The sequence below is a fragment of the Candoia aspera genome, chromosome 2, assembly GCF_035149785.1.
Source record: "Candoia aspera isolate rCanAsp1 chromosome 2, rCanAsp1.hap2, whole genome shotgun sequence".
Classification (NCBI taxonomy): Eukaryota; Metazoa; Chordata; class Lepidosauria; order Squamata; family Boidae; genus Candoia; species Candoia aspera.
Window position 1 is genome coordinate 209379234 of NC_086154.1, and position 26427 is coordinate 209405660.

Genomic DNA, 26427 nt, shown 5'->3' on the forward strand with positions numbered 1-26427 from the left:
ATTTTTTTTTAGCCTCTGAGTGTTTTATAATGCGGACGAGCAGTCACACAACATGGAGGCACTAGAGAATGTAGGATATTGTACGTCAGCCAGCAATAAGGCCCCCGTATTCCTGTGAAAAAAATAACCCTTGAGTCAAACCCGTGCTCTCAATGCCATTGCCTTCTTTCGGGATGTTTTCGACTAAAGTCAGCCCGGTATTGCCATTGTTTAAAGGGTTGGCAGTTGTTTTGGAAAAGACGTCATTAAAATGGACATACAGTGCAACAGCCACAACTACAACCGTATCAGACCAGCGCCTTCCCGGGCGGACTTGCACTTAGAAGCAAGGCTGTAGGACGACCCTCCACGGCCAGCCAGACCAGACTTAAATCGCAGCCGGACAGAATTCCTCTACCGCTACGGCTCCAGAGACGTAAGGCCATAGAAGTAGAAAAGGGAAGAGGGTAGCTCTACACCAATGTATCTCTAAGTGTTGTTCAGGAAGTTGAACAAAGACAATTCGGACGCGCGCGATCGCTCCCCGCTTCTCGTGACTGGAACCGGCTCGGCTGCCAGAGGTTGGTCTTTTGAAAGGAGAGACTCCTTCTTTTCTAATAATGCAGCAGATTTTTGTTCTAATAATGCAGCTAAGACTGCTCAGAATCCCACCGCTGGCTTCAAGATAACGCGTGAATTTTCAGGTTTCTCTTACTTTAATCCAGCGTTTCTCAGCCTAAGCAACATTAACATGGGTTGACCTCAACACCTAGAATTCCCCAGCCAGCAGCATAATATGGGTTATTATTTGTCTGGGCACAACGTACTCAGTTAATAAAAACAATTGGATCTCAGCGCAGACTGTGGATAACGCGCGGTTCAAATGTGGACAACTGCTTAGGAAAAGCAGTGACGCATACAAAGATATCCAGGAGTAGAGAGCCATCGTTTGGCATATATATCCAGCTGTGACATAGTTTTTTTTCCAGGAAACGTGGCATGCAGGTGAATTGTTAGCAGAGAGACGACCACCTTGGAAGCTGTGCCTGGTGCAGGTCATGGGAGGCTTTGCGGTGGGTTAGGTATGTTAACATCGACCACACTGCAGGCTCAGGTAACTAGTTTACAACCATTAGACCAGTATGCATTGGCAGTTCTGCTTCAGTTCAATAGGAGTCAACTCCTTTTGATTAATGTGTACATCCACCCCTGCATATACGTTCACAGATAAGACATGTATGGGATAAAATAGGCACGATCTAATGGTGGCTTTCCCTGCAGCATATTTCGTATTGGCTGGTGATATTAATGCAAGAATTGGAGCAAATGTCAAATCACTTTTTGACAAATTTCATCTCAAACTTTTACCCTAAATAATAACACCCCCTATTCAATGCCGCCAATCTAAGGGTATATACAGTGACTATAGAGGTCTCTGCCTTGTTCAACCTTTCACAAAGCTGAATTTAATAATTTTAAATGGATCTACTAGTGATGATTACCCAGCTGAGTATACCCACCTGGCACCAAGTCTTCCCTGTTAGACTATGCTGGGATCTCTGAGAGTTTAATCCCCTACGTATAAAGGTATCTGGGCTGCCAATTTTTCCGGTTACATTCTTGAACCCTAATCCAACAGGGATTTGACCACGGCTTTTTCCAGTAGGTACTAGCCTGATCAAGAAAGGTGTACAGAACAGAAGGAGATATATGAATGATTAGAACTTGTGTAAGTAATACAGCCAAGTTGCCCTCAAACTTGGAGACAGGAGGGGAAGAAGGTTGGGGAAATGAGGTCTAAATGTCATCCCAGAATTGTTGTATGGCTAGAATTGGAAAGGGATTAAGTTTCCAGAAACTTAGAGTACAGCTCTTTAAGTTCCTGGGAAAAAACAGATAAAGTGTGATAATAAACTATTAAAACAGTAGAATACTGTTTGCTAGTTTGTAAGTCATTTAGTCATTCAGAGATGTATGGCCTTTAAATGTGATTAATAAATAAATAAAACTGCAGTTCTGGGAGGAAATTTAGATTTCCTTCTGACCTGTACATTTTTCTTGATGAGGCTGGTATATATTGCAAAAAAGCAGTGCTCAGATCCTTGTTGGATTAGGTTCAACAATGGAACTGGACAAGTTGGCAGCCCAGATACCTTTATATATGTCAATGTTTTTCCTAAAACGTTTCATTGCCCGACTAGGTAACATCTTCAGTGCAAAGAGGGAGTGGGCCTTGGCCTCAGTTTATATACCAAGGCTTGCCCTGCCTGTGTTGGTGGGGGTGTTGTTCTCTCCTTGGCAGTTCCTTGACTGGGCTGTTGTTTGCTGCTTGGTTGATCGCCTGAGTTCATAGTTCCTTGATTAGGGTGTATTGTGCTGTTTGATGGTTCATCTGGTGTTAATCCTAGTGTTGATTTTTGCATATCTGGGTGTTGATTGCTGGCAAGGGAGTGTACTGGTCTTTTGGCTTTTCTTCAACCAAGCATCTTTTAAAGCCAAGTAGTGTGTGCGTGTGTGTGCATGTGTGTACGTAGAGAAACTGACAAATAAGGTCACATATTACAGCAAAATTGTAATTGTCAAATCTGCTAAAGAAAAATAGAAGTAAATCTTTTCAGGAAGAGGAAGTTCTGAGTAGCAGAACTAGGGCTGAAAGGAATGATTAAAATAATTGTAGAGAAGTTCAGAAGAGCATGCTTCTGATTTATTATTCAGGAAAAGAGGAGCTAGCATACAAAATAGAGGTATCTATTTAATAGATTAATAGTTCAGGTACTTAAATTCATGGAACATTTTAATTTTTATTCTTTAAATTAGAGTAAATCATTGCGTATTATATGGCTAGTTTCTTGCTATGAAATATGGATGGATCAACTGATCATTATACAATAAATGATTCTTTTAATTGCCCCAGTGAAAAACTTTCTATTTACATTTTTATATTTGATTGTATTATAACTAACTGTAATGACCTTGATATACCATATAGTGGAAATAAAGAAATATAGTATGGTGTCTTTCAATAATGCTCCAAACTTTGCTGAAGCCCCAAATTAATTCGCCCCCAATACTCTATCTATTACAGTCTCATTATAAATAAGTATAAACTTTTGTCTTTTCCTCAGTAGTCATTAAAAGGGCTGTCCTGAAAAGGAGAGCTTGTATTTCTGTAATATGTTCATCGATGTTAGGACATCTATAAAGTTAGAAAACAAAAACCTGTTTTTTTCCATCTAGTGGTCATCCATATTTTTACAGCCCAAATATAGTTGTAATCAGTGTATTATAACTTCCATCTCCCAACAATATTGTGTACAGTGTGCCTATAACTGAGGGCAATCGTTCCTGATCAACTGTCATTTGCTTATAGTAACATCTATGTACAATCAGTATTGACTGGTATGGAGTGTTTGTCATTTCTGCTATCTAATACCTGATTGAGATTTCTCATACTCTGAGGAAGAGAGATCCATAGTAATGAAAAGAAAACAAGTTGCTGCTTCAGTATCAGAGATGGCAATAAACAGGGTTTTAATTCTCATGTTTTAGATTATAATTCTTCAGGATAACAAAAAAGCATTACTTCACTTACGCTGCTTATAAACTTAGTTCAGATATAATACTAGACCAAGGATGGACAACTTTTACACTCCAAATGTTTTGGATTCAGTTGTCTGCTCTGGATTTAAACTGTGTTTTAGCATTAATTGCACAAGTGTGCCCTCTGCTCCTCCAGTCTTCTTTCAGCATATCCTGGAAGAACAGATTCTAAGCAATCACTCTCATTTTAATTGATCACAGGTTGTCATTTCATCCTAGGAATCTTACTGAAACCAGGGTCAGAAGCCATGATTTTGTTTTTGTCTGCAGTAAGCCAGTTAAAATTCTGAAAATGGCTGCTCCGCCTCTTTCCTTCATTGGAGATTGCTTTATATCCTGGCTGGGGAATTCTGGGAGTTGAAGTCCATACATCTTAAAGTTGTCAAGTTTGAGAACCACTGCTTTATAGGACCACAATTTGATTCTATTGTATATAACCAAGCATGCACATGCTCAAAAACACATTCAAACATTATATTTTAAACTATATATAAGACTGGTATTTTTCTGGTATGATTATTGCTGCTCTATTGTTGTAGGCTCTAACAGGTTTTCTATTACTTTGTCAAATGTATATTCTTGGACAACCAGAGCAATCCATAGCCTTTGGCACATCTCAGTTCAAGCAACATCCTTCCCTTGTGCCTATGAAACTACTGGTGTCCATCATGTGTGAAATGTGGTAGAACAATTCCCTTTTGTTTCTCTGGTTTGTTTTCGTGTTCCTGATGTTGCCTCAATAATTATGGAACTGACCATTTGAGAAAAAGTTGGGTAAGAAAGATATGTGGGTGATTTGAGTTGCTGAAATCTCTTAAGTGAACTTCTGGTTGTGATATGTGACAGGCATTGCTTCAGCATGCTTCACCTGACACTAATATGTATTTCAAATAGTTAGTCTACCAGTCAAGCCTTTGGCTGTTAGCTATGTACAATAGTGATGCAGATAAGAGCTCATGAAAAAGAAATAGATTTTTGCCCAATTCCAGGCATTGTGATTAATAATTTATTGGTAAGTATGCTATACCTCAGCAGGTGGCATGACCTAGACACACCTGGCTGATATCACAAGCTAAGTAAGGTCAGCCTTCCCCAGGCTACTGGCTAGAAAGAGAAGTCAGGAAAACGTGTTTGAAGAAGACAGTGCCAAACTGTGTACATTGTGCTGTCAAGAAAACAGCAGAGCTGCTGTCACCAAGTCTCAATCTCGACTTGAGGGCATCTTTATTTTTATCGTTTGTGTTCAGAGCTATACCAGCCATTAGTTTGTAGCTCTGGAAATCTTTTTTTTTTAACATCATAATTAAAAATGGGCAACTGAGATATTAGACATATTTATCTCTTAATATTACAGGCAATTAATTCATTGAAATTGTACTTGGCTGCACTTATTTATAATATAAAAGGGGATTTATTGCTTTCCTCTGCTTCCTGGAATATAGCACTGGCCAAGGGTTTTTTTTCCATTCTATATTATGTTTGTATGATGATGATTATAGCTGTTTTTCAAAATGAGAAATGAGAAAAAGGTGCCAGGAGCCTCAGCAAGTGTTGTTTTATGGTAATTGAGATTTATAACATACTTTATCCATATATATTCAGAATTACGATTGAAAGTGCCTGATAAAACAAGCTTAAATGGTACTCAAGCTAAACTAGTAAAATAATTTTTACTTGTCTCTTTGTGCCAAGACTCTTTCTTCACAATTGGCCCTTTTTGCAATTAATATGCTGCAGTTTTTATATATCTGCATATTTTTCCTAGGATTATATTACATCTCCATGCTTAAATGGAATATAGTCATATTCCCAAGATCCAGAATGCAGCCAGGAAGACATCTTTCCCAACCTGGGAAACATCCACATGTCTGGAATTTCAACTCCCAGAATTGCATGCTGGCTAAGGAATTCTGGGAATTGAAGTCCACACCTAGGCTAGAGGGTGCCCAGTTTATTTTAGGGTGTTGCAATCGATCCTCCCTTTTCTCTTTAGACAAGCAGTCAAAACTGGTACTGTATTTTCTGTTAGCTTCCATCAGTATTAAATGTCAGTAGAAAGGCAGGCTATGGATCAAATCAGTAAATACACTAGTGCCAGTAAAATCTCTGTTCCCCTGCCCACCCACCTTTGCAATGGAACAATGAGCTGTATGAAATTGTTGCAAATCATCCTAGAGCAGCTTGGAGACAATGCTGTGGTTCATCATGCTTAAGTTGGAGCTAACTGTATCTTAACCTTTGTAGAAAACAGGCCCTGAAAGATGAGGATCATGTGGTATCAGGAGGTTCAAGGCTGAGTCAAACAATCTACATGAAGAGCTATTGTTGCTTTTCATTTATAATTGTTTATAATCTATAAGTATTGTCTGGTGTTGCTTTCAATCTTCCAATGCTTGTATTAAAAGCTCTACTTGCACAGGATCTTATGACCTGCATTTTATTCTGTGTTATTTGCCTATTTAAATATTCCTATATCCTCACTTCATCCTTTTTAGATTTCAGTGTGGTGCATAATAATACTAGTAAAAAATCCTACTGAAAGTGAATATAGAACAATGACTAAGACCCATAACAATAAACTTCTAACATATTAAACCTGTCCAGGTAAATAAAATTACTTTTGCCTGGCTATGAAGTTTGTACTGTTACTCTCCCACAGACGTCTCTGAGGAAAGAGCTCCAAGGCTAAAATAGTCAGTGGGGGAAAAAAATGTGTTTCCAAATAGTGCTCCTATCCACCTTTGCATTGAAGGCAAGACCCAAGCTGAAAATCTTTTATGGTGGCAAAGTCATTTCCTTATTGTTACTATCTAGATTCTATTTGACTGTGACCTGCCTTCCGTGATCTTTATTTTATCTCCCTCCATTTTTGCCTTTTTGTCTCTGGGTCTGCACTTTCCCCTTCCCTCCTAGAAGTCTCTTTTCTTGTCTTCATGGGCATTTCTTTCAAATTCACCATATTATTGTATCCGGTGTCTTTGATCTGAACTTCAATATCGCTTGGTTGTCTACTGTGATTTTGGGGTATTGCCTAAAGTTGGTTCTCCTGCATCTAAAGCAACTGCCAAAGCAGTGAAGCTTTCAACTTTGAAAAATTTGTCTGACTAAATGACAGATGGTTAAAGTGTCACATTTAATCTGCTGACACTATGAATAAGAATTATACTGCAGTATAATTTTTACTCTTATAATGATGTCTCATTATAATTTTACTTCTATCCAACATCTTATATAAACTAAAATTAATTAGTTTTTAATGTCATTTTAGTAACACCACACACCCAGTCTACTTGTATTTTGGCCTGCCTCAATCCTGAGGACCACACATTTCTGAGAAATTTCTCTTCCAGTAAAAGATTATTTAAGAAAAGTGCAGATAGTTTATAAATTTAGTTCATATATTAAACATGGCTATTCAAATGTTTCCTTTTTTTTTTTTTTGGTGCAGTTAGCAAATGATATCAAAGTGTTCTAGAATAGCAACTGTGCAAACAATATTCATTTATATCTTAAGAATATTGTTGTGGAAGCTGATCAAGATATATTTTGGGATCCCTGTAACTTTTGACCTCAAGGGTTCTTAAGTAGTGGTAGTTCTATCAAGGGGCAGATATCAGTTGCTGATACGTTCTGGTATTCTCATCCATCTCAAGAAGGACTAATCTTTTTTTACTTTTTTTTATTATGCGAGTCTTCATTTTATGTTCACCTGAATGTATATTTAAATGTTATATAAAGAAATAGCATAAATCATTAGTCATTTCCTCAAAGGAAACTGACCTCTAAGTAAAAACCCTTGAAAGTGATATGTGAGAGAGATATCACAATATATCATACCAGATAGAAGAGAAAGAGCAGTGAGTAATTGGACTATAATTTAACATGATCCACAGTTCTAATAATCTGTTCACATCCTATCCATTTCATTTGTGATACTGGTGTCAAAACAGACCAGAACTGTAACTGGATTTATCCACATTTAAGATTGTATGGTGGTGATTATCAATAGTGTAATCAAACTATAGATGGGTAGACATAGGTCATAATCCATCATAGAATTAGATGTGCTTTAAATTTGAGTTTCATAATAGAAGAGAGGGAGGATAAAATTCTCAGTTAAAGTAAGAGACTATGCCCACTGAAATCAATGCATTTAAGGCTGCAAACAGCTTAAATCCTTTTTAATCTGTTAAGATTTATGTCCCAATAGACAAACTGATTTATATCTGAACAGAGGAGCATAAAACAGATTGTTTCAAAATATTTCTTCTAAATGTGGGAAGCAGCACATAAACAAATAAATAAGATTGAAATCTTACATACATTTCCTTAGAGATAAGTCTCATTTTGTTGTTGTTGTTTATTCGTTTAGTCGCTTCCGACTCTTCGTGACCAGCCCACGCCAGAGCTTCCTGTCGGTCGTCAACACCCCCAGCTCCCCCAGGGACGAGTCCGTCACCTCTAGAATATCATCCATCCATCTTGCCCTTGGTCGGCCCCTCTTCCTTTTGCCTTCCACTCTCCCTAGCATCAGCATCTTCTCCAGGGTGTCCTGTCTTCTCATTATGTGGCCAAAGTATTTCAGTTTTGCCTTTAATATCATTCCCTCAAGTGAGCAGTCTGGCTTTATTTCCTGGAGGATGGACTGGTTTGATCTTCTTGCAGTCCAAGGCACTCTCAGAATTTTCCTCCAACACCACAGTTCAAAAGCATCGATCTTCCTTCGCTCAGCCTTCCTTATGGTCCAGCTCTCGCAGCCATATGTTACTACAGGGAACACCATTGCTTTAACTATGCGGGCCTTTGTTGTCAGTGTGATGTCTCTGCTCTTAACTATTTTATCGAGATTTGTCATTGCTCTTCTCCCAAGGATTAAACGTCTTCTGATTTCCTGACTGCAGTCAGCATCTGCAGTAATCTTTGCACCTAGGAATACAAAGTCTTTCACTGCTTCTACATTTTCTCCCTCTATTTGCCAGTTATCAATCAAGCTGGTTGCCATAATCTTGGTTTTTTTGAGGTTTAGCTGCAAACCAGCTTTTGCACTTTCTTCTTTCACCTTCATCATAAGGCTCCTCAGTTCCTCTTCACTTTCAGCCATCAAAGTGGTATCATCTGCATATCTGAGATTGTTAATGTTTCTTCCAGAGATTTTAACTCCAGCCTTGGATTCCTCAAGCCCAGCTTGTCGCATGATGTGTTCTGCATACAAGTCTCATTTACTGGAACTTATTTCAAGGCAGATATCTGCGGAATTGTACTGCAAATGAACATAATTCTTTTGGATTATAACTATAATCTTTATATATTGCAGTTGCATGTTTGACCCCAGAGACATAGTTTTCAAAAAGAAGAAAAGACATAGAAAAAAATGTAACATAAATTAACAGTTTAAAGCACCCCTTTAGATCCTAAAATATCGATTTAAAATCATCCTCCAAATATTTAAACTATACCTTTTTAATCCCTTCAAAATGTCTGTTTTAAACAAGCCAATAATAAACATTTTCATACATGAAGTTATTGTTGTTTCTTTACCTGCAATGTAACCTGCAAGCTTTTAAGTCACATTACAGAGTAATTTCATCTTGTCTGTTTTTCTTACTCGCTGCCAGACACATTAGTTTAGTATTTCAGTGAAATATAAAAGCAGCTGTTTATCAGAGTCATTCTGAAGAACTACCAATACTTTATGAAGCAATATGGTTAGATTGAGAGAGGTTCAAAGCACAGCTCTTTATATTCTGTTAATAGTGGGTAAGTCTTACTCTGTTTTTGCTTGAAACAGTGCAATATGTTTATATCAGTGTACTTTGTTAGTGAATTTAAAAGAAACCCTACAGCAAGAAAATGTAATTCTAAATTTAAATTCTGCTTGTTCAATAGTAAACTGTCCCCCAAGTGTTGTGAAGATAATATACAATTGCATTTATATTTTACATATTTCATTGAACATCATTCCTGAATGGGGACTGTCTACTGATGCATAACTTATGGTTGGCAATTAAAATGTACCATGTGTGCAATTTCAGAGGAATATTTTATTATTTCAACAGGGCAAAGATGCTATGGCTTCAGAGTTGGACCCTGCATCTCGCAAAATATTCAAAACCACTTCAAAGGATGTTGTGTGAAGCCAGTGCTAAACTTCCAGTGTTAACATTGTTCACCAAGGTAAATACTAGTTGAGTAAGTGAACCAAATGGGATGGTCTCAAATGCAGATTTAAAATAATAATTTTCAAATTGAATGTGACCCTCTGGCTCAAGTTTTTACCATACAGCAATGTTTCTCAGCTCTGGCTTAAGTTTTTACCATACAGCAGTGTTTCTCAACTTCGGCCATTTTAAGACATGTGACTTCAACTCTCAGAATTCCCCAGCCAGCATGCTGGCTGGGAAATTCTGGGAGCTGAAGTCCACATGTCTTACAATGGCTAAGGTTGAGAAACACTTTCTTAGAGGGAATCCTGCAGGCACTAAATGTAGCTTTGAAGAATAAAAATAGGAGAGTACAGCTATTTTCTGGCAGTAGCAAGACTGTTACGTGTAGAATACTCTCAACAATACGAGGCCTCTATTAGAAGCAGGCAACCTGCGGTCCTTGAGATGTTTTTGGACATCAGCTTCCATCATTATTGATACGCTCATGCTTGCAAAGGCTAATGGGAGTTGGGGTCCAGCAATGTATCTGAAAGGGTCCACTCTGCCCATTTCATGTCTATCTGGTCACATGAAGTTGCTGTATGCTGAGATAGATCAGTCAGCCCAACATTATATATTTTGACTGATTGTAGTATTCCAGGATCTCAGGGGTCTTTCTTATTAATTATTACTCCATATTTCCAGTTTAAATGAACCTGGATTCTTCAGTATAGGTCTGTCTGTATAGGGGCCATAGCTCTAGCACTGAGTTATAGTTCCCAAAGAAATGGCATTATTAGGAAGTGCAGTGACAGGCTTATCCTTATATTTCTTACATTAGTTTCTTTTTTATAACATGGATTTATGCTCTCAGAAACTGGACCAGCCCAAGATAATTTTCTCCCTGAGGCAAAGGATGTCATATTGTGCCCCCCTCCTTTCCCACAGAAGCCAAATGGAGTGATAGCTGAATGTAACATCAGTCCTGGCCATGAGATGCAGTGGTTTACTATACCTGGCAGCAACAGGCTAACTTATAAGATGCAGGACAGGCCTTGTGGCCCACAAAGTTTTGGTTCCCAAGACCGGAGAATAGCTAGAAGCTCAGAAGAAACAGCTAAAGATGTGCCATTGTCATCCCTCATCTGTTCCCTCAGATAATTGGCTCATTTCCTAATGGTAACAGTAGCCATCGCCACATCATCCCACATTATACTAAATCAAGTTGGCATATGATTATGCACTAGGACTGTACAGCACTTCATAACTGAAGGCAGAGGGTGTTTTAGAGCATGCCCGGATGCAAGAGTAGCAAAACCTTGCCTGCTTTCACCCAAAAGGTCAACCCCTACCATGGGTGGTTCCTTGGGCTTTCAGAGTTGGTTCATCCTGCCAGTGTGTTCATTTCATATCATGAATAACATTCCAAGAGAACAGTAGGCAGGCTACATTTCCTCCTGTTGGCTGTGTGCCACTCATTGTTCAAAATCCTCCTTTCTTGCCTTTTCTGGAATTGGAATGATGCAAACCCTACTGTTCCTGCCCTTCCGCCATTGTGGCCACTTGAACATTTGCAACCTCCCTCATGACTCACAGCTTGTGTTTGGTTTGAGGAGTTGCAAACTGGGCTTTAGGTGTGCCCCTGCATGTCCTCATGTACCCTTTTGTCTTCATATCTGAAGCATTTAGAACCCTGATATATACAGATTGGAGGTTGAAGCATTCTGTATACTTGTGTGAACAGGAATCTGACCCAAGGAATGATTACTGAAGCAAGTTTTATTGCTATAACAGAAAGGAGATTTGTTTACATGAAATGCCTTATAGACACAAGCAAAGCTCAGCACCTAGCTGACTACATCCTACTAAGCAGAGAGTCAAAGAGCATGTGCTCTGTGTGTGTGTGCCTGGGAAGAAAGGCAGAAGGAAGTGACCACAGATTACCAACAGGCAGAAAGACAAAGAAGGGCACAGAGTAAATCTTTAACTCTCTATCTAGACAACACTGCCGCCTTGTGCTATTGGATTTACACCTCCCATAGTGAAGAAATTTGTTAGATGCTTGCAGTATCAGTTAATGACCCTTGATAACAGAATTAGCACCTCAACTCAGTTCATTTGTGAGGCAAATGTTTCTGTTCAGAAGTAAACAAACACTTTTAAAAGGAGGGGAAGAAACACTCAAAATGTAATTGGTCTCATCATTCAGTGACATCAAGCTAAAACTTTATCCTTCCACATGATTCTAATATGACAAAGTTGTTTCAGTGCTGCTTTCTATGTATCTTCTTCTCTAAATATCAAAGAAATGATGACTAGTATGATGGGGGGTAATTATTAAGTATTTAAAAAAATGTTTTGCAAAGCCTTAGCTATATACATGCTGAGTCTTAGCAGTCTGAAATTCAGTCAGCCACTGAAGCTCACTAGGTAACTCATTAGGGCCAGTCACTCTTTCTCAGCCCAATCTACATCACACAGTTGTTATTGTAAGGAAAAATAGGATGAGGGAGCTTTATGTATGCCTCCTTGAGCTCCTGTATGAAAGACAAGCTATATTTTGGATGGATGGATGGATGGATGGATACAAATAGGAAATGACATTTTATGCAGGCTTGTTTTATTAAATAAACATTTTTGCACAGAATCTGCAAAATTACTGGCAAGTGCAGAAAAAAATTAGCTCCTTAGACAGGCTAAAATGCAAGATCCTTTTATTAGTTTAATATTCTCAGTTTGGATCCATTCTGTCCAGTCTCAATTATGTTTTTAAGTAAACAGAAAAATTATGCTGCAAAGACTGCACAGAAGGAAACATGGATGCCCAGAAGGTATATTTGTTATCTTTAAAAATTGCAGTGGGAGAGTATTTGAAAGTTCTTTTAAAGGGTTATTGCCTTAAAGCAGGAAGCTAAGAATTTTACCTCTAAAACTAGTACTTTTGGAGAAGACTTTTCTTGGTACATCAGTGTTCCTGGAATGCAAAATGGTGAATTGGCTTAGAATTGTGTGAATAGAATGGAATTGGGGAGGAGGACCTGCCAAATTATCAGTCTAGATTCTTCTGGCATATGAACTTCTGGAATTCTTCTGGCATAGAAATGTAAACCAGTAGATAAACTGATTATCTGCAAGTGTGTATTTTTGAGATTTAAAAAGATACAGCAATTCCTCCTGGAAGCATCTACCTGGAAACCCTCTATGTATCTTGTTGGCACTACAGCACACCCAAGATGAATCTAGTGAAAAGCTGCTATTCCATCTTCATCTTTGGGAGCCTGTCACATGGACTCAAAGCTCAGTGACAGATCACCTGCTTTCATGAAGAACTGTTTCATTCCCTGGCATCTTCTGCTAAATGAATCAGTTATCAAGTAATAGGAAAGACAAAAGGCCTTTGCATTATGCCCTGGAGAGCTCCTGACAATAAGAGTTGACAGTTCAGGTTTAGGTAGACCAGTAATCTCACTTGAGACAAGGCAACTTCCTCTGTCCCGGACTATGTAGCTCACGTTGGCTTTGATGTACTGCATGGACAGGGAAGGAGCAGAGTAGGTTAAAATGATCCAAACACATGCAGCAATGAAATATAGTGCATCTGATGGATCCAGATGCCTTCCAGATGGCACTTAGGAAGTGTCCCAACAATCTGGAGGGTAGTTTTGCCAGGAGTCTAGTTGAACTTTGGAATATACGGATAACAAAGCTCTTGATAAAATTGCTTCTGAAGATCCTCTCCCTGTATGCCAGTCTCAGGAGTCCCTTGATTCTCTGAGGAGCACCTGGAAATAAAGTGCCAGAGAAGACACTTAGAATGCCACTGGTGCAAGGCAAGGAGTAAATCCAGCTGAACAGAATATGGACCTAAGTTCATTGCTACATCTTGTGGTGAAGCAGAATTACTACTCTGTCCTTTTTGCATATGTACAGGGCCATCCAAAGACCCTTTTCAAAGTGACCCAGACCTTCTTAGGGAAGGATGGGTTGAAAGAACCATCAGTAGTTTGTTGTGAGTTCTTAGCAGAGTTCTTTGCAGTTAAATTACTTGCATCAGCTCAAAGTTGGAAGCCAGTTGAATAGAATCCAAGAAATGCCAAGGGTAACATGTAGTGGTGTCATATGGAAAGAGTTTAACATGATCACCTTGAAGAAGTGCACAAAGCCCTTGGTGAGATGAATTCTGCCATCTGTGGGCTTAATTCCTTCCCTGCCAGGTGTGGATTTGCTGCCAGGGAGAGAACAACCCAAGAAGCTGAATTTGAGCCTCACTATGAGAGGGGGAGACACGGCTGTCCTTGTAGAGGCCCTGAATCCATCTGTGTTGGACAGCTATTGCCTAGTCTCCCAACCCAAAGGCTCTGGAAAAACATATTCTGGACTTTTTTCAGTCATGGTTCAGGCCCAGGCATGGGATAGAAACTACATTGATCACTTTTGTTGATGACCTACCTTAAATGGGGAGTGCAACCCTACTATCCTATTACATCTCTTGATACCCTTCAATACCATCGTATCTTTCTGGACCTCTTGTGAGGGTTGGGAATTGGAGCACTGTTCTGCTGTGGTTTAGCTTCTTCCTGAGTGGATGTTGATAAGGGAGGAAATGTTAAGTCTTTGAGCATTCTGATATGGGGTACCACAAGGATCAACCCTTTTCCCATTTAATATCTACATGAATCTTCTGAGAGACATCAACAGCTTGGAGTTCAACATGACCAATATGCCAATGATACCCAGTTACATATGTCAGCCCCAGGCATTCTGGGAGATGTAGTCAAAGTCTTGTCCTGGTGTCTGGTGGTTGTAAGGGTGTAGATGGGGAAGAACAGAGACTTAATCCTGGCAAGATGGAGTAACTGCAGTTTATCTGACTCAGGATTAATGCTAACTTTAGCTCTGGATGAAGCTGTGCCCTCCAGAAACAGCTGGTACACAATCTAGAGATTGATCTGGTGGTTAAGGCAACGGGCTAGAAACTAGGAGACTGAGAGTTCCAGTCCCGCCTTAGGCATGAAAGCCGGCTGGGTGACCTTGGGCCAGTCACTCTCTCTCGGCCCAACTCACCTCACAGGGTTGTTGTTGTGGGGAAAATAGGAGGAGATAGGAGTAGTAGGTATGTTCCCCCCTTGAGTTATTTATAAAAATAATAAAGGTGGGATTAAAAAAAAATCTAAAAATCTAAAATTCTCAGCTCCTGCTGGAACTGCAGGTAGAAGTTGTGGATGGAGAACTTTTGCCACAATTCAGTTGCTGTGCCAGTTGTGACAGTTCCTGGAACAAAACCAATAGTAATTCATAGCCTTGTCATCTCACAGGTAAACTACTATAATCCAGTCCACTTGCAACTGCCCTTGAAGATCATCTAAAAAATGCAAGTAGTGCAAGTAACAGCCCATTTTCTAACAAGTATTTGGGAACTGAAGCATGGAAAGTCAGAGGTACCTGGGAATGTGAGGAGATTCTGATAATGTATGGTACTGTTTTATTATGGTAATATTGTGATGTTTAGAACAGAAGTATGGTTATGATATATTTTGATTGTTTTATGGGTACTGTAATATTATTACATTATTTGTATTTTTCTCCTTGTGAACTGCTCAGAGTCAAATTAACTGAAGCAGCATAAAATTAAGTAAAAAGAATTTATCAATAACACTATTATTTGGTATGTGCTTATATCTAAGCACAGTACAGGACCCATTGTCTTCCCCACAAAACAGTCCTGTGAAATAGGTTGGACTGAGAGACAGTGACTGGATCCAAGTCTCCCAGTGAACTGTGGTTCAGGGTATCATGTTCACCGTTTCAATGGGCATTGTACATCGTAACGTTTCGCATGTCACGTTGCTGATGCGTGTTCTGTTTGGGAGGGGTTGTGCTGACTCCTTCTGCTGGGGTTGTTATCTGTGTTCAGGGGAATGGAATGTGTTTGGGTTATCCAGTGTGTTCAAGGTTTTCTTCCCAGGAGATCAGCAGAACTCGTTAACAGCACCTGGGGTGGGGAATTTGAAACAGTTGGGCGAGGGGAGGGATTATGTTTGCACCGAGGGTTTTTAGTTTGTATTTGGCGCGCTTTTGCTCATTCTCAGCTTTCTCTGTATTTGCATGCTATTCTTTAATAAACCAGATATTGTTAAGTTCCTGCTTGCGAGTCTGAGTCTATTAGGATAGGCAATCATTACACAGGGTGGACTTACAACTGGGTCTCCCTATTCCTACTGAATACCTTAACCACTATACCATGCCAATTCTCACTTTAAAAAATAAATTATTAAAGATTATAATAGCAATACTAAAAACTAATACAAACTAAAAGAAAGAAAGAAGAGTAAAAAGTGCAAAGGAAAAGAAAAAATATAGAGGGAGGAGGGAAGGGAAAGGAAGGGAATGACTTTCAACCATCACAGCAAATATGAACAATTTTAGTAACTTTTCACTTTCTCTTAATTTACAGCCATTGATCTTTTCATCCCATGTCCCATCTCTTATCTATAAACAAATCCATACAGCATCATCATTTCAGTCCTAGGGTCAGCAAAAGTCCATTAAGGATTGCCATAAATAACAATAACAATCAGTCCCCAGTATTTATTCATTTTCCAAAAAAATTAAACCAGTGGTTAAGGCAACAGGTTAGAAACCAGGAGACTGTGAGTTCCAGTCCTGCCTTAGGCATGAAAGCTGGCTGGGTGACCTTGGGCCAGTCCCCCTCTCTCAGCCCAACTCACCTCACAGGGTGGTGGTTGTGGGGAAAACAGGAGGAGGAAGGAGTATTATGTATGTTCCCCACCTTGAGTTATTTATAAAAATAATAAAGGTGGGATAGAAAATAAATAAACAAACAAACAAACAAACAAATCTATTTTAACCTTGATCAAATAAGCCAACTTCATATTCCTTTCTTTTACTTCTAACAGTCTTAATCTTTAGTCCATTCAAGTAATGTCATAGAAGTTGATTTCTGTTCATCTCTTTTTTACCTCTTCTCACAAGATTCATCCAAGTTTTAACAAATCTCTTTTGTAAATCCAGTAGAAAAGAATTATCCAGGTCACTCTCTTGGTTTATTATTTGTAATTCCCTTTTGATTTTTAAAGCATCAACCAATTTCTTTTGTGTGCCCAATGAAACATCTTTTTCCATGTCATTCTTGTAGACTGTCATTTGTAGATCCCCTTTCGGTGCCAACTTAGTCTGTCTTGTCAGATAAAACTTGTTCCTCTTATGCCATTTCTTTCAAAACATCTATTGGACACAGTCTATCCATAGAAGCAAACATCGCTATTGACATTCTTGATACTAACTTCTGATTCCATTTTTCAAAAATATCCTTCAGTATTTCCAATGTTACAATATTTTGCGTCATTCTGTAGCTGTTAAACAACACCTGTAGAACTGCAATATCCCTGCCAATGTGCTACAAGCTAAAAGCAGATATGGATTAAATATTTAGCATGTACTTACTTTCAGTGTATAATGTGTGAGGTAGGGTCTGTCTTTAATAAGCTGTAAGAAGCTGCAGTTAAATACAGATCCTTGAGATCTATCTGTACACTTCATTGAGCTCAATGAAATGTATTTTTATGTGCCTTATACATTACAGGGTGATATAGGTGAATGTAGTTCATATTTGACTTCTCCTCCTCCTGTAGTGTGAGAAAGGACATTGAGGGCTGTCAGTGTTGGCTACTTTTTTCTGTAAATTAACTAACCTTAGAAACATGGTATTGTTGCATGCCTCATTTCATTTGTTCTTGCTGTAGAGCAGTGATGAGCCACTTGTGGGCTCTTCCTGAGTGCTACCCACTAGTCCTTGAGCTGGCAGAAAACTAGACCAACATAAAATGTTCTGCCTCCACTGGCAACCAGAATCTTGCCACAGACACAATGCTGGCAAATAATGCTGTTTTTATTTATACAATGCAGGATGTTTTAAAACAATTATTTATTAAAACAATTAATTCTTCTCTTACGAAATATTACCAGCCAGCTGATATCATTTGATAGTTGGGTCCCTTTTGGACAGGGCTTTAGCACCATTGTGGAACAGCATTAAAACCATGTTTAAAAGAAGCCTGGTGGCCAACTGGTATCACCTAACATTTGGGCTCCCTTTGAATGCACCTGCACAAACCACTTCTGCCATCCCAGAACTGATTGTCGGGCTCCTTTTGAATATGGATTTAGCACAATTCCAGAGAATCACTAAATCTGTGTTGAAAAGAAGAGCTGACAGGGGTAGGAAAGGTTGTGCTGTGAAGCAGCAGAAAACTGGCTCTTTCCTGCTTCATTGTACAGCCCTTCAACTGCCATCACTGGTAGCTGCTGTTTAGACTAATTCAGGTGTCTGACCCAGGAATTGGTTCAGAAGTCTGGCAGGTATAAGAGGAGGGGGCATTTTCAAAGAATCCAACTCTCCCATTGCCCAGAGCAGAATGACCCTGAAAGTCAGCATTATAAGGATATGAGAGAAAAAATATTGCCAGAACATGTGCCATGGCTAGGTACAACCATGTCCCCTGAAATAGGATAGATAATTCTGTCAGTGCTGCCTCTCTCATTTCCCCCCTTTAATCTGGGATGCAAAATCCAGTATCACCTTATGCCCAAAAGTTATTGTCAAAATGGTTTGAGAGCACGTTAGCAAGCTTTATGTAGCCTGTGCTACTTTCCATCACTGTCTGCTTTTTTCTCCCCTCTAAGCATCCCTGCCCTTTGTGTGAAGAAGCCAAAGTGATGCTTGAACCATATAAACACAAGGTAAGCTAATACAGTCCTCTGTCTGAGCAGGACACCAACACACAATGTTTAAAATAGTGAATCAGAGCATTCCTGTTTGCAGAAAAACATGACTGTATTGGGATCAGTTTCTCTTTCTTTTAGCCATTTCTTAAATTAGTTTTCACGACTGATTTTCACAAACCCAATTCTCAGAAAGCATTTTCAGTCTTTGTGTTGCAACCGAAAGATGCGCTGCTCTATTACAGACTGGCTTCAGAACTGGCTACAGGAATTAAATGTCTTGGTTGGCCAGATGAATTATCTTTAGTATCCAACAGAGAAAGTATGACTCATTTGGTTCTTCTTGGCCTCTTGGTAGTTTAACCAAACTATACATATTGCCTGAAAAATCTAGAAAGAGCAACCACTGCTTTGCAGTTATTCTTTTCCTTTGGCTCAAGCAAATTTAGATGGTATCATTTGAAGGCAATTGCTCCTTACTGGACAATTGCTCCTCCAGGGCTTTCAATATTTATGTGAAACTGCTGAAGGAGTTTTGAAGCAGGGTATGATGTGTATGCTGATAATGCCCCTCTTCAGATAATGTTCTCCTTGCCTGAATGTATGCCTGCATTTGGTAACAGGTTAGGTAAGGAGTTATACGTTGAAACTTGACAAGAGGGCATTTGCTCATTTACATTATTTATTTGATTACATTACATTAACAAGCAGAGGAAAATAGTCTATATACATGCAACAGCATTCACACTATAATTTAACCTCAGAATTAATCATCTTGATAATTATTTTTAAAAAGGGTGGAATTCTGGAAAATTGTATTGTAAAAATAGCAACATTTGACCATATTCCTTCTTCCTGTCATTCATTGTAATAAAAGCCCAGTTCAATTGTTGGCTGAAAAATCTACAATTTCTATAGATTTGATAGATTTCGAATACTAGAGATACAGCACAGAAGAACTTATGCAACTGTTAAGTAACAAATATCAATGTCATCAGCTTCCCATAACACAAGGATTACTGGGAGTCATTTTAACCCATCTAAAACCTCTAACCACTGTGGAGCTTCAGAAGCAACAATAGCATCTAGACAAAATAGAGCAAAATAGAAATGCTTGAATTGAATAAACTGCCAAGAAACAATCTGATATAATTCACTCATTTGTTTTTTTTTAATTCAGCGAACATTTTAAAATGGCTTTCTCAGAACTGAATTAATCCAAAGGAATAGTATTATGAGAAGTCCAGTTGATTTTTTAAAAATGGATTTCCCCACTACTTTACATGCATCTACACAATACTATTTCTTTTCAGGGTAAGCAAAGTTATATCAAGCACAGAAAAGGACTAAAAAATACTAAGCAAAAGAAATTAAAGGTCTGAGATAAGAAAATGAAAAGGGAACATAGCTAAAACTAATTTACACCAATACCATTCTTTATTAATTCTCCATGGCTTTCTGTCCCTGCAAATCATCCTTATTTCTGCCACATCCATACACCACTTCATACACTGCATTTGTTCTTTAAATTTTTTATCTTCCTGTTTTTGAGAATCACATTAACTTTCTTGGCCTTTCCCTTCCTCCATTCATAGTATAGTCCTTCCTGTTAGTACAGAATGCCACAGAAAGTCTACATCTTTTGTAGCTTACTAAAAGAATAAAAAGTATTTTCCAACTGTGATTATTCCATAACAAACTTTCCATGAGTAAACAGGTCAAAATAATATAACGTTACAGGCGCATACACAGAGCAGCATTAACTGTTAACCACACAGGGATCCTAATACTTGTCATGGAGTCAAATGGGTGTCATGGGGCCACATGGGTGGTGTGCAGGCCAGGAAGGGTGCATGGGAGGCACCGTGCAGGTCGGGGAGGGCGTGCAGGGGTGCAGTGTGAGTTGGGGAGGGTGTGGGGGGGTACACAAGAGGTGCCTGGTGGGTTGGAATGGTGCAGGGGTGTGTGCAAGAGGTGCCACGTGGGTCTGGGAGGGAAAGGAAGGGTGCATGTGGTGCACACAAGATGCACTGTGTGGGTCCAGCGTGGGTCAGGAAGGGTGCGCGAGTGGCTGGCGTGGCATGAGCACAGAGAGCTGGAGAGGGTGCCTGGGTGGGGGAGACTTACCCCAGCAAATTGAGATCTTCCTTGCCGGCTTCCCCATTGACTTTCTGTACTGGGAATAACTTTGGGGACTGGTCATAAGTCCCTTTGTTCAGCACAATTTTAACTGTCATTGAACGAATGGTCATAAATCAAGGACTACCTGTATGGCATATTCCAGTAGTCAGTCCTGGAAGTTAGCAAGTATGTATCCCACAGATAATGCGCCAACAACAATTGATATAAAGTGGTCCTGGCTGTAGCTTCAGTGTAGGAAATTGGAAAGATATTGGACCTAGAATAAGCTCTCAAACTCTTTCTCCTTTTTGACTACCAGCCTCATTCAGAACAAGGAAATCTATCAGTTCTCTGAACTGTGACTCTTCACAATGAGCACGCCTTACATCTGAATTCCTGTGTTTTGGTTCAAATGTTTTTGAATATTTGGCGTAGGATACATGTGATTTAAATGATTTTAACACCAAGATTGATTGATATTTTGAGGCCTTCCTGCATTTATTCTGTCACATTATTTTAAATACAGGTAGTCCTCGCTTAACGACCATTCGTTTAGCGACAGTTTGGACTTAGAACAGCACAAAAAAATACTTGTGGCCAGTCCTTGCATTTACGACCATCACAGCATCCCTGTGGTCACGTGATCATGATTTGGGCACTTGGCAACCAGTTCACATGTACAACTGTTGCAGCATACCACAGTCACATGATCACCATTTTCAACCTTACCAACTGACTTCCAGCAAACAAAATCAATGGGGAACCATGTGATTCACTTAACAACCATGTGATCCACTTAACCATGTGGTTTGCTTAATGACCATGTAATTTGCTTAGCAATCATGGTGATTCACTTAATGACCGCCGCAAAAAAGGTTGTAAAATCAGGTCAGCCTTGCTTAATGACTGCATCACTTAGCAACTAAAATTCTGGTCCCAATTGTGGTCATTAAGCGAGGACTATTGGAATTTGGGATTGCCTTGGTGTCAAGTTCAGGAATTTCACTTGCGACAGAATTAAGTACTATAGTCAAGTTGGTCTCTGGAAGTACCCAAAGAGACCATGTTATTGCTGGGCATGAGACTTGTGCACCAGCTGCCAATTTGCTTTAAGTCATTAGTTCCCATACTTTTTCCAAGAACATCCTATTCCAATGAAATCATTTTTCTACTGCCTCCTTCAAAAAATTGTTAATCCTGAGTATGAATGTATAATTGAACACTTCTCATGGGTAAATCATGCCTTGTCGAGTAGTACAAATAAAATCCAACAGCAGACAAATAATGACAGATAGGTATAGCATTATATAAATCTTTTCACCTTATGGTTAACACAGACATTTATTACAAGCACTCATTATTTTAATAATATGTTACGATCTTTACAATTGCTATAAAATGCATCAAATTCTTTACACATTCTGGTTTATAAATCAAGCTTACCCCTGTTCATAGTTGCATATAAAAAGACTGGATACTCTGGGAAAGAGAACTCATGTAAATTTGCCACCAAACATTGTCCCTACCTCCTCCTCAGATATTACTGCCCGCTTAAACTTAAAAATCCCCCCCTGGTGTGGGATGATGATGCCCCTGTTGGGAAACTCTGCATCAGAGTTTAAAAGTTGTCTTTGAAGCCTGATAGACCTTGATTTAGGCTACTTGAGAGAATATTGATTTCTATATGATACCATGAGCTGTTCTGGCTACAACTCCATTAATCCTTCTCTGGAGTTGCCTCCATTCTTTTTGGAATACGCCCCTTGCTGGCTTAAGAGACTTAGCTTCTTTGCTGGCTTTTAAAAAGGCCCTACAATGTACCTTTTAAATAAACAGTGCTTGATTTTGTTTGTTTTTTGTTTGTTTTGTTTGTTTTATCTTTGGTTTTAATTGTGCTCATGCGTTTTATTGTAAACCACCAAGAGGCCTTAGTTATTAGCAATACTGCTTCATAAAACAGTAAACAGTAAGTAAATACAGTACTAAAACTGGAAATATTTGATTGTAAAATAATTCAATATGATGTATTACAGTTCCTACCAAAATAATTGCTTGAAAATCTGCATGGCTGATTTTGCTCATTTAAAATGTCAACATAAAGCAATATCTAGTTCAAAGTGTTACTGGAACAGAAGATGGGTGTGTTATCACATGCAGCCTGAAAGTTATATTAATTGCTTTGCTAAAAATATCGTTAGGATCACAATCCATGATATTTCCTTCCTATTAAATGTGTGATTGTTTGTTTTTCTTGTTTAGAAATCTGATACAAACTGTTTCTTTGTAAGCAGGAAGGAGTTAGCATAAGTATTTTCTCGGAAACTAGAGTGATAGCAAAAGGGGAGGAGAAATCTGATTGTGCACTGAAAATTTGGCCAAGACATAGTTCAAGGCAAATGTTTGCTTCAGTTAGCAGAGTCCGTTCACTGAGTTTGCTTTATTCTGGATGCCCCAGACTAAAGCACCTCTGCCTCTATCCCCAAGGCCTCCAGGGAATAACACCATCTGTGTATAATGGGATCAGAAGATTGTTGGACCAACTGCACAGGGCTGATCTGCCCTAGAATAATATTGGAGGTGGGAAGCAAGAAGCCTCTAATCTGTGCAGGGCTCAGACATGGAGACTAGAGCATTCCAGAAAGCAACCTGAACTTAGATCTGATTTGGGCATTTTAATCCCCACTCCCATTTTACAAGTCCTTTTCCTTCCCAGAATGGACCAGTTGAGATCTCCCCAGCCTAGTGAGCACATCTTCTGTAAGTGGCTCAGAGGTACCACTTATCAAAGCAATAGGTAAATTCAGATGGTGGTAGCCATAGGTTACCCAGGATGTTTGACCAAAGGAGCAGAGAGTGATTATGTTCATAGAACATGCTTACTGAATTAACACAATGGTTTAAGTTCACATGAATCACTCAAACATAATCCAGTCATATGAGCTGAGTTCATCCAACATGCTAGACTAAAAAATGATTGGTTGTTTAAGATTGCAGTTCAAGATATTGTGCAAATACAGCCTATATATAATCTTTCATCACACAGCCTACAGGTTTCAAAATTACTTGTTCATTTGCAATCTAAGTGCCTATGTGGGCAAATTGGGAAACTGTCTCTCAATACATTTTTATCTGTAGCAGTAGTGCTTATTGGGGTCCCCAAATCCTCTTATTTGGATAATTTAGAGATTGTTGCTGAAAAAACAGTCATTGCTTTACAACCTGCATAGATTTTCTTTGAGATTACCTCAGTTCTTTTAGTGTAATTTATTACTATGCCTTTCTAATGTTTGGCTGTTAGCTATTTCACTGTCCATTTGTTTTTTACAGTTTATTTTGCAGGAAATAGATATAACTCTTCCAGACCATTCAGTCTGGCTTGAAAAATATAAGTATGAAATACCTGTCTTTCATCTGAATGGGAAATTTTTAATGAAGCATCGAGTAGATATACAAAAACTAGAAAATCAACTCTTGAATCTAGAATTACAAGATGAAAGCAGCAAATGAAGAAGAATGAAGATATGTTACTGCAAACCAGAACGGCTGCATTGATGATTTTTGTATTGCTCTCTGTATCAATAAAACCATACCCTGCAAAAATGTGCTGAAATTTAACTTGATTTTATAATCAACTGCCAGAGCTGTGCTTGATAACATGCTTATTCCATATTGACTTATGTTCTTCACTGACAGTAAATACCATCACACATTTATTCAACTGTCATACATCACACACACACAGACACTTTAGGGTTCATGCTACTAGCATACAACAGAATATAATTGTATCAATAAAACTGAAGCAGTGTAAAACTTGGTGCTAAAAAAATTGAAACAATCTGAAACTGAGTAAGCTTATTGTCAATTTCACTTTCAATCTTATATTTGTTATTAAACATTATATAATTTTTCTTGTGAATTAGCGTAGCTAACAATAGATTTTATCCTTAGGCTAAAGTTGTATAGCAGCCTTTCCTTCTAAATATGTTGGACTTCAACTTCAACTTCCATTATTCTGTTGGCTGGGAATTCAGTGCATTTGAAGGGCTTCAAATTGGGGAAATTTGCCTTGTATCTGTAAGGACAGTACATGGGAACTCACCACTCTTTGTGAGAATGTTGTTTGCATTCTTTCTGACTGCTCCTGGAAGCCAGTCAAAAATTTCAAATGCTGTACTTGTAGTAACAGCATTTAGACCAAAGACCTTTTGGCTATATTGGCAAAAAGACGAGTAGTGGATCATTGAAATAGATTATCTTCAGAGTCTTTTCGAATTCTGTGATCCCTGTTTCCCCATAATGGGTCTTTCATTAGAGGCTTATTAGTTAATGATGCCTCATTAAATATACATGCAAGTGGATCCAAGAGGTAAGAGCCTGCAGCAGCGTGTGACAGCCTCTGATGAGATTTGCTTTTACTCCCATGGAAACTTAATAGACACAACAAGCGGAGAGGTTATCATAATCAGTATAAGTGCACTTTATATAAAGCCTTGATGCTGTACACAGCAGTACTCAAACTGAGCCTCTGGCCCGCTCAGGCTGATTGAAGGCTTTTTCTAATCTGTGTTCCAAAGGAACTCAAAGAATCCTTGTTTTCCCAACAGATTTGAGTATCTTTAAAAGGATAATTATTAACACTGCAAATTAAATATTTCAGTAGGGAGCTTAGTTGTTGGCTTTTGGTAAAGATCTTTGGCAAAGAAAACGTTGATAAATGGAGATTAATATAACCCTTTTGTACTTTCCCTTCCGTGCTCTTGAAATCTTTTCTTCCCCTTATTCATCCCAATTCTTTGATGCCTCTGGTCCCTCTGATTACTATTTGTGTTATTTTTCCTTAACCGTTTGAATGAATAAAGCATAATAAAGTTGTGAACTCATTCATCTATGTAAGTGGTCTCTGTTGTGAAATAGTCCTCTTTTCTGTTGCTGGAGCAGGGAAACTTAGACTGAGGCTCGGCATATAAAAGCATGTAAGGAAAGAGTACCAGGGTCCTTAGTGAACTGAGCTTTGGCTTAATGGAGCCCACACCATGTATTAGTACAGATGCATCCTATGCTTATATGGATTGCCTTGCATATCAACTACTACTGAAGCTTTTAATCAGCTTTGAGTGCTTGCAGTACTGTCAGGGAATGGCGTCCTCAGAAGGAGAGGAAACAGTCTTCCCAGTCTAAACTTGACACCAGTGCTATGGTTTTTGCATTCAGACTTCTGGCTACTAGGTAGAGTTATTAGCCATGTGCAACACAGTTGTGTACGCAGAGGGCTTATTGTGAGCAAGGCCTGTGGTCTGCTTATATGCCCATGGTTTTATCCATCTGCTTTGTTAAAAAATGTAGCGAAAATATAGGGTACATTTTTTAAAAAAAGGATAGAGATTAGCATTTTAGCATTGTAGGAGACTTCCATAACAATGAACCTGCTCCTTTTTTAGAGGAATGCACATAGACACAAAGTTACATGCAAAAATGGAGGCACCTGGAGTCAAATTGCAGATTTTGGTGAATCCTTAAGGGAATAGAAACTGACACAGCCTCTACATCACTGTTTCTCAACCTTGGCAACTTTTAAGACGTGTGGACTTCAACTGCCAGCTATGCTGGCTGGGGAATTCTGGGAGTTGAAGTCCACACGTCTTAAAGTTGCCAAGGTTGAGAAACACTGGTCTACATGGTACAAAGGTAAATATGAGATCTTTTTTCAATTTCAATGCATACTTACTATTGTGTACAGTTTGCAGATTCAAAATAAAATAGTAAATCTGGCAGGTACAAACATTCAGATACCCTTCCAGTTGATTCAGCACACTTTTATTTTTACTATAGAGTTGTTAAT

General features: G+C 38.8%; 1 protein-coding gene across 4 annotated transcripts; it reads left to right on the plus strand.

Moving 5' to 3' along the window:
* The first annotated feature begins 388 nt into the window (after positions 1-388).
* On the plus strand, positions 389-25464 carry C2H5orf63 (chromosome 2 C5orf63 homolog). Of its 4 annotated transcripts, none has more exons than XM_063295269.1 (5): positions 389-560; positions 1643-1712; positions 9636-9753; positions 18426-18482; positions 23913-25464. In XM_063295269.1, the coding sequence occupies exons 3-5, from the start codon at positions 9643-9645 to the stop codon at positions 24090-24092; spliced, it is 348 nt and encodes a 115-aa protein (XP_063151339.1). In that variant the 5' UTR covers positions 389-560; positions 1643-1712; positions 9636-9642; the 3' UTR covers positions 24093-25464. The 4 variants fall into 4 exon arrangements, with proteins under 4 accessions (XP_063151339.1, XP_063151340.1, XP_063151338.1 ...); XM_063295270.1 differs by having other exon boundaries at positions 1646-1712; XM_063295268.1 differs by lacking the exon at positions 1643-1712.
* Positions 25465-26427: the final 963 nt, after the last annotated feature.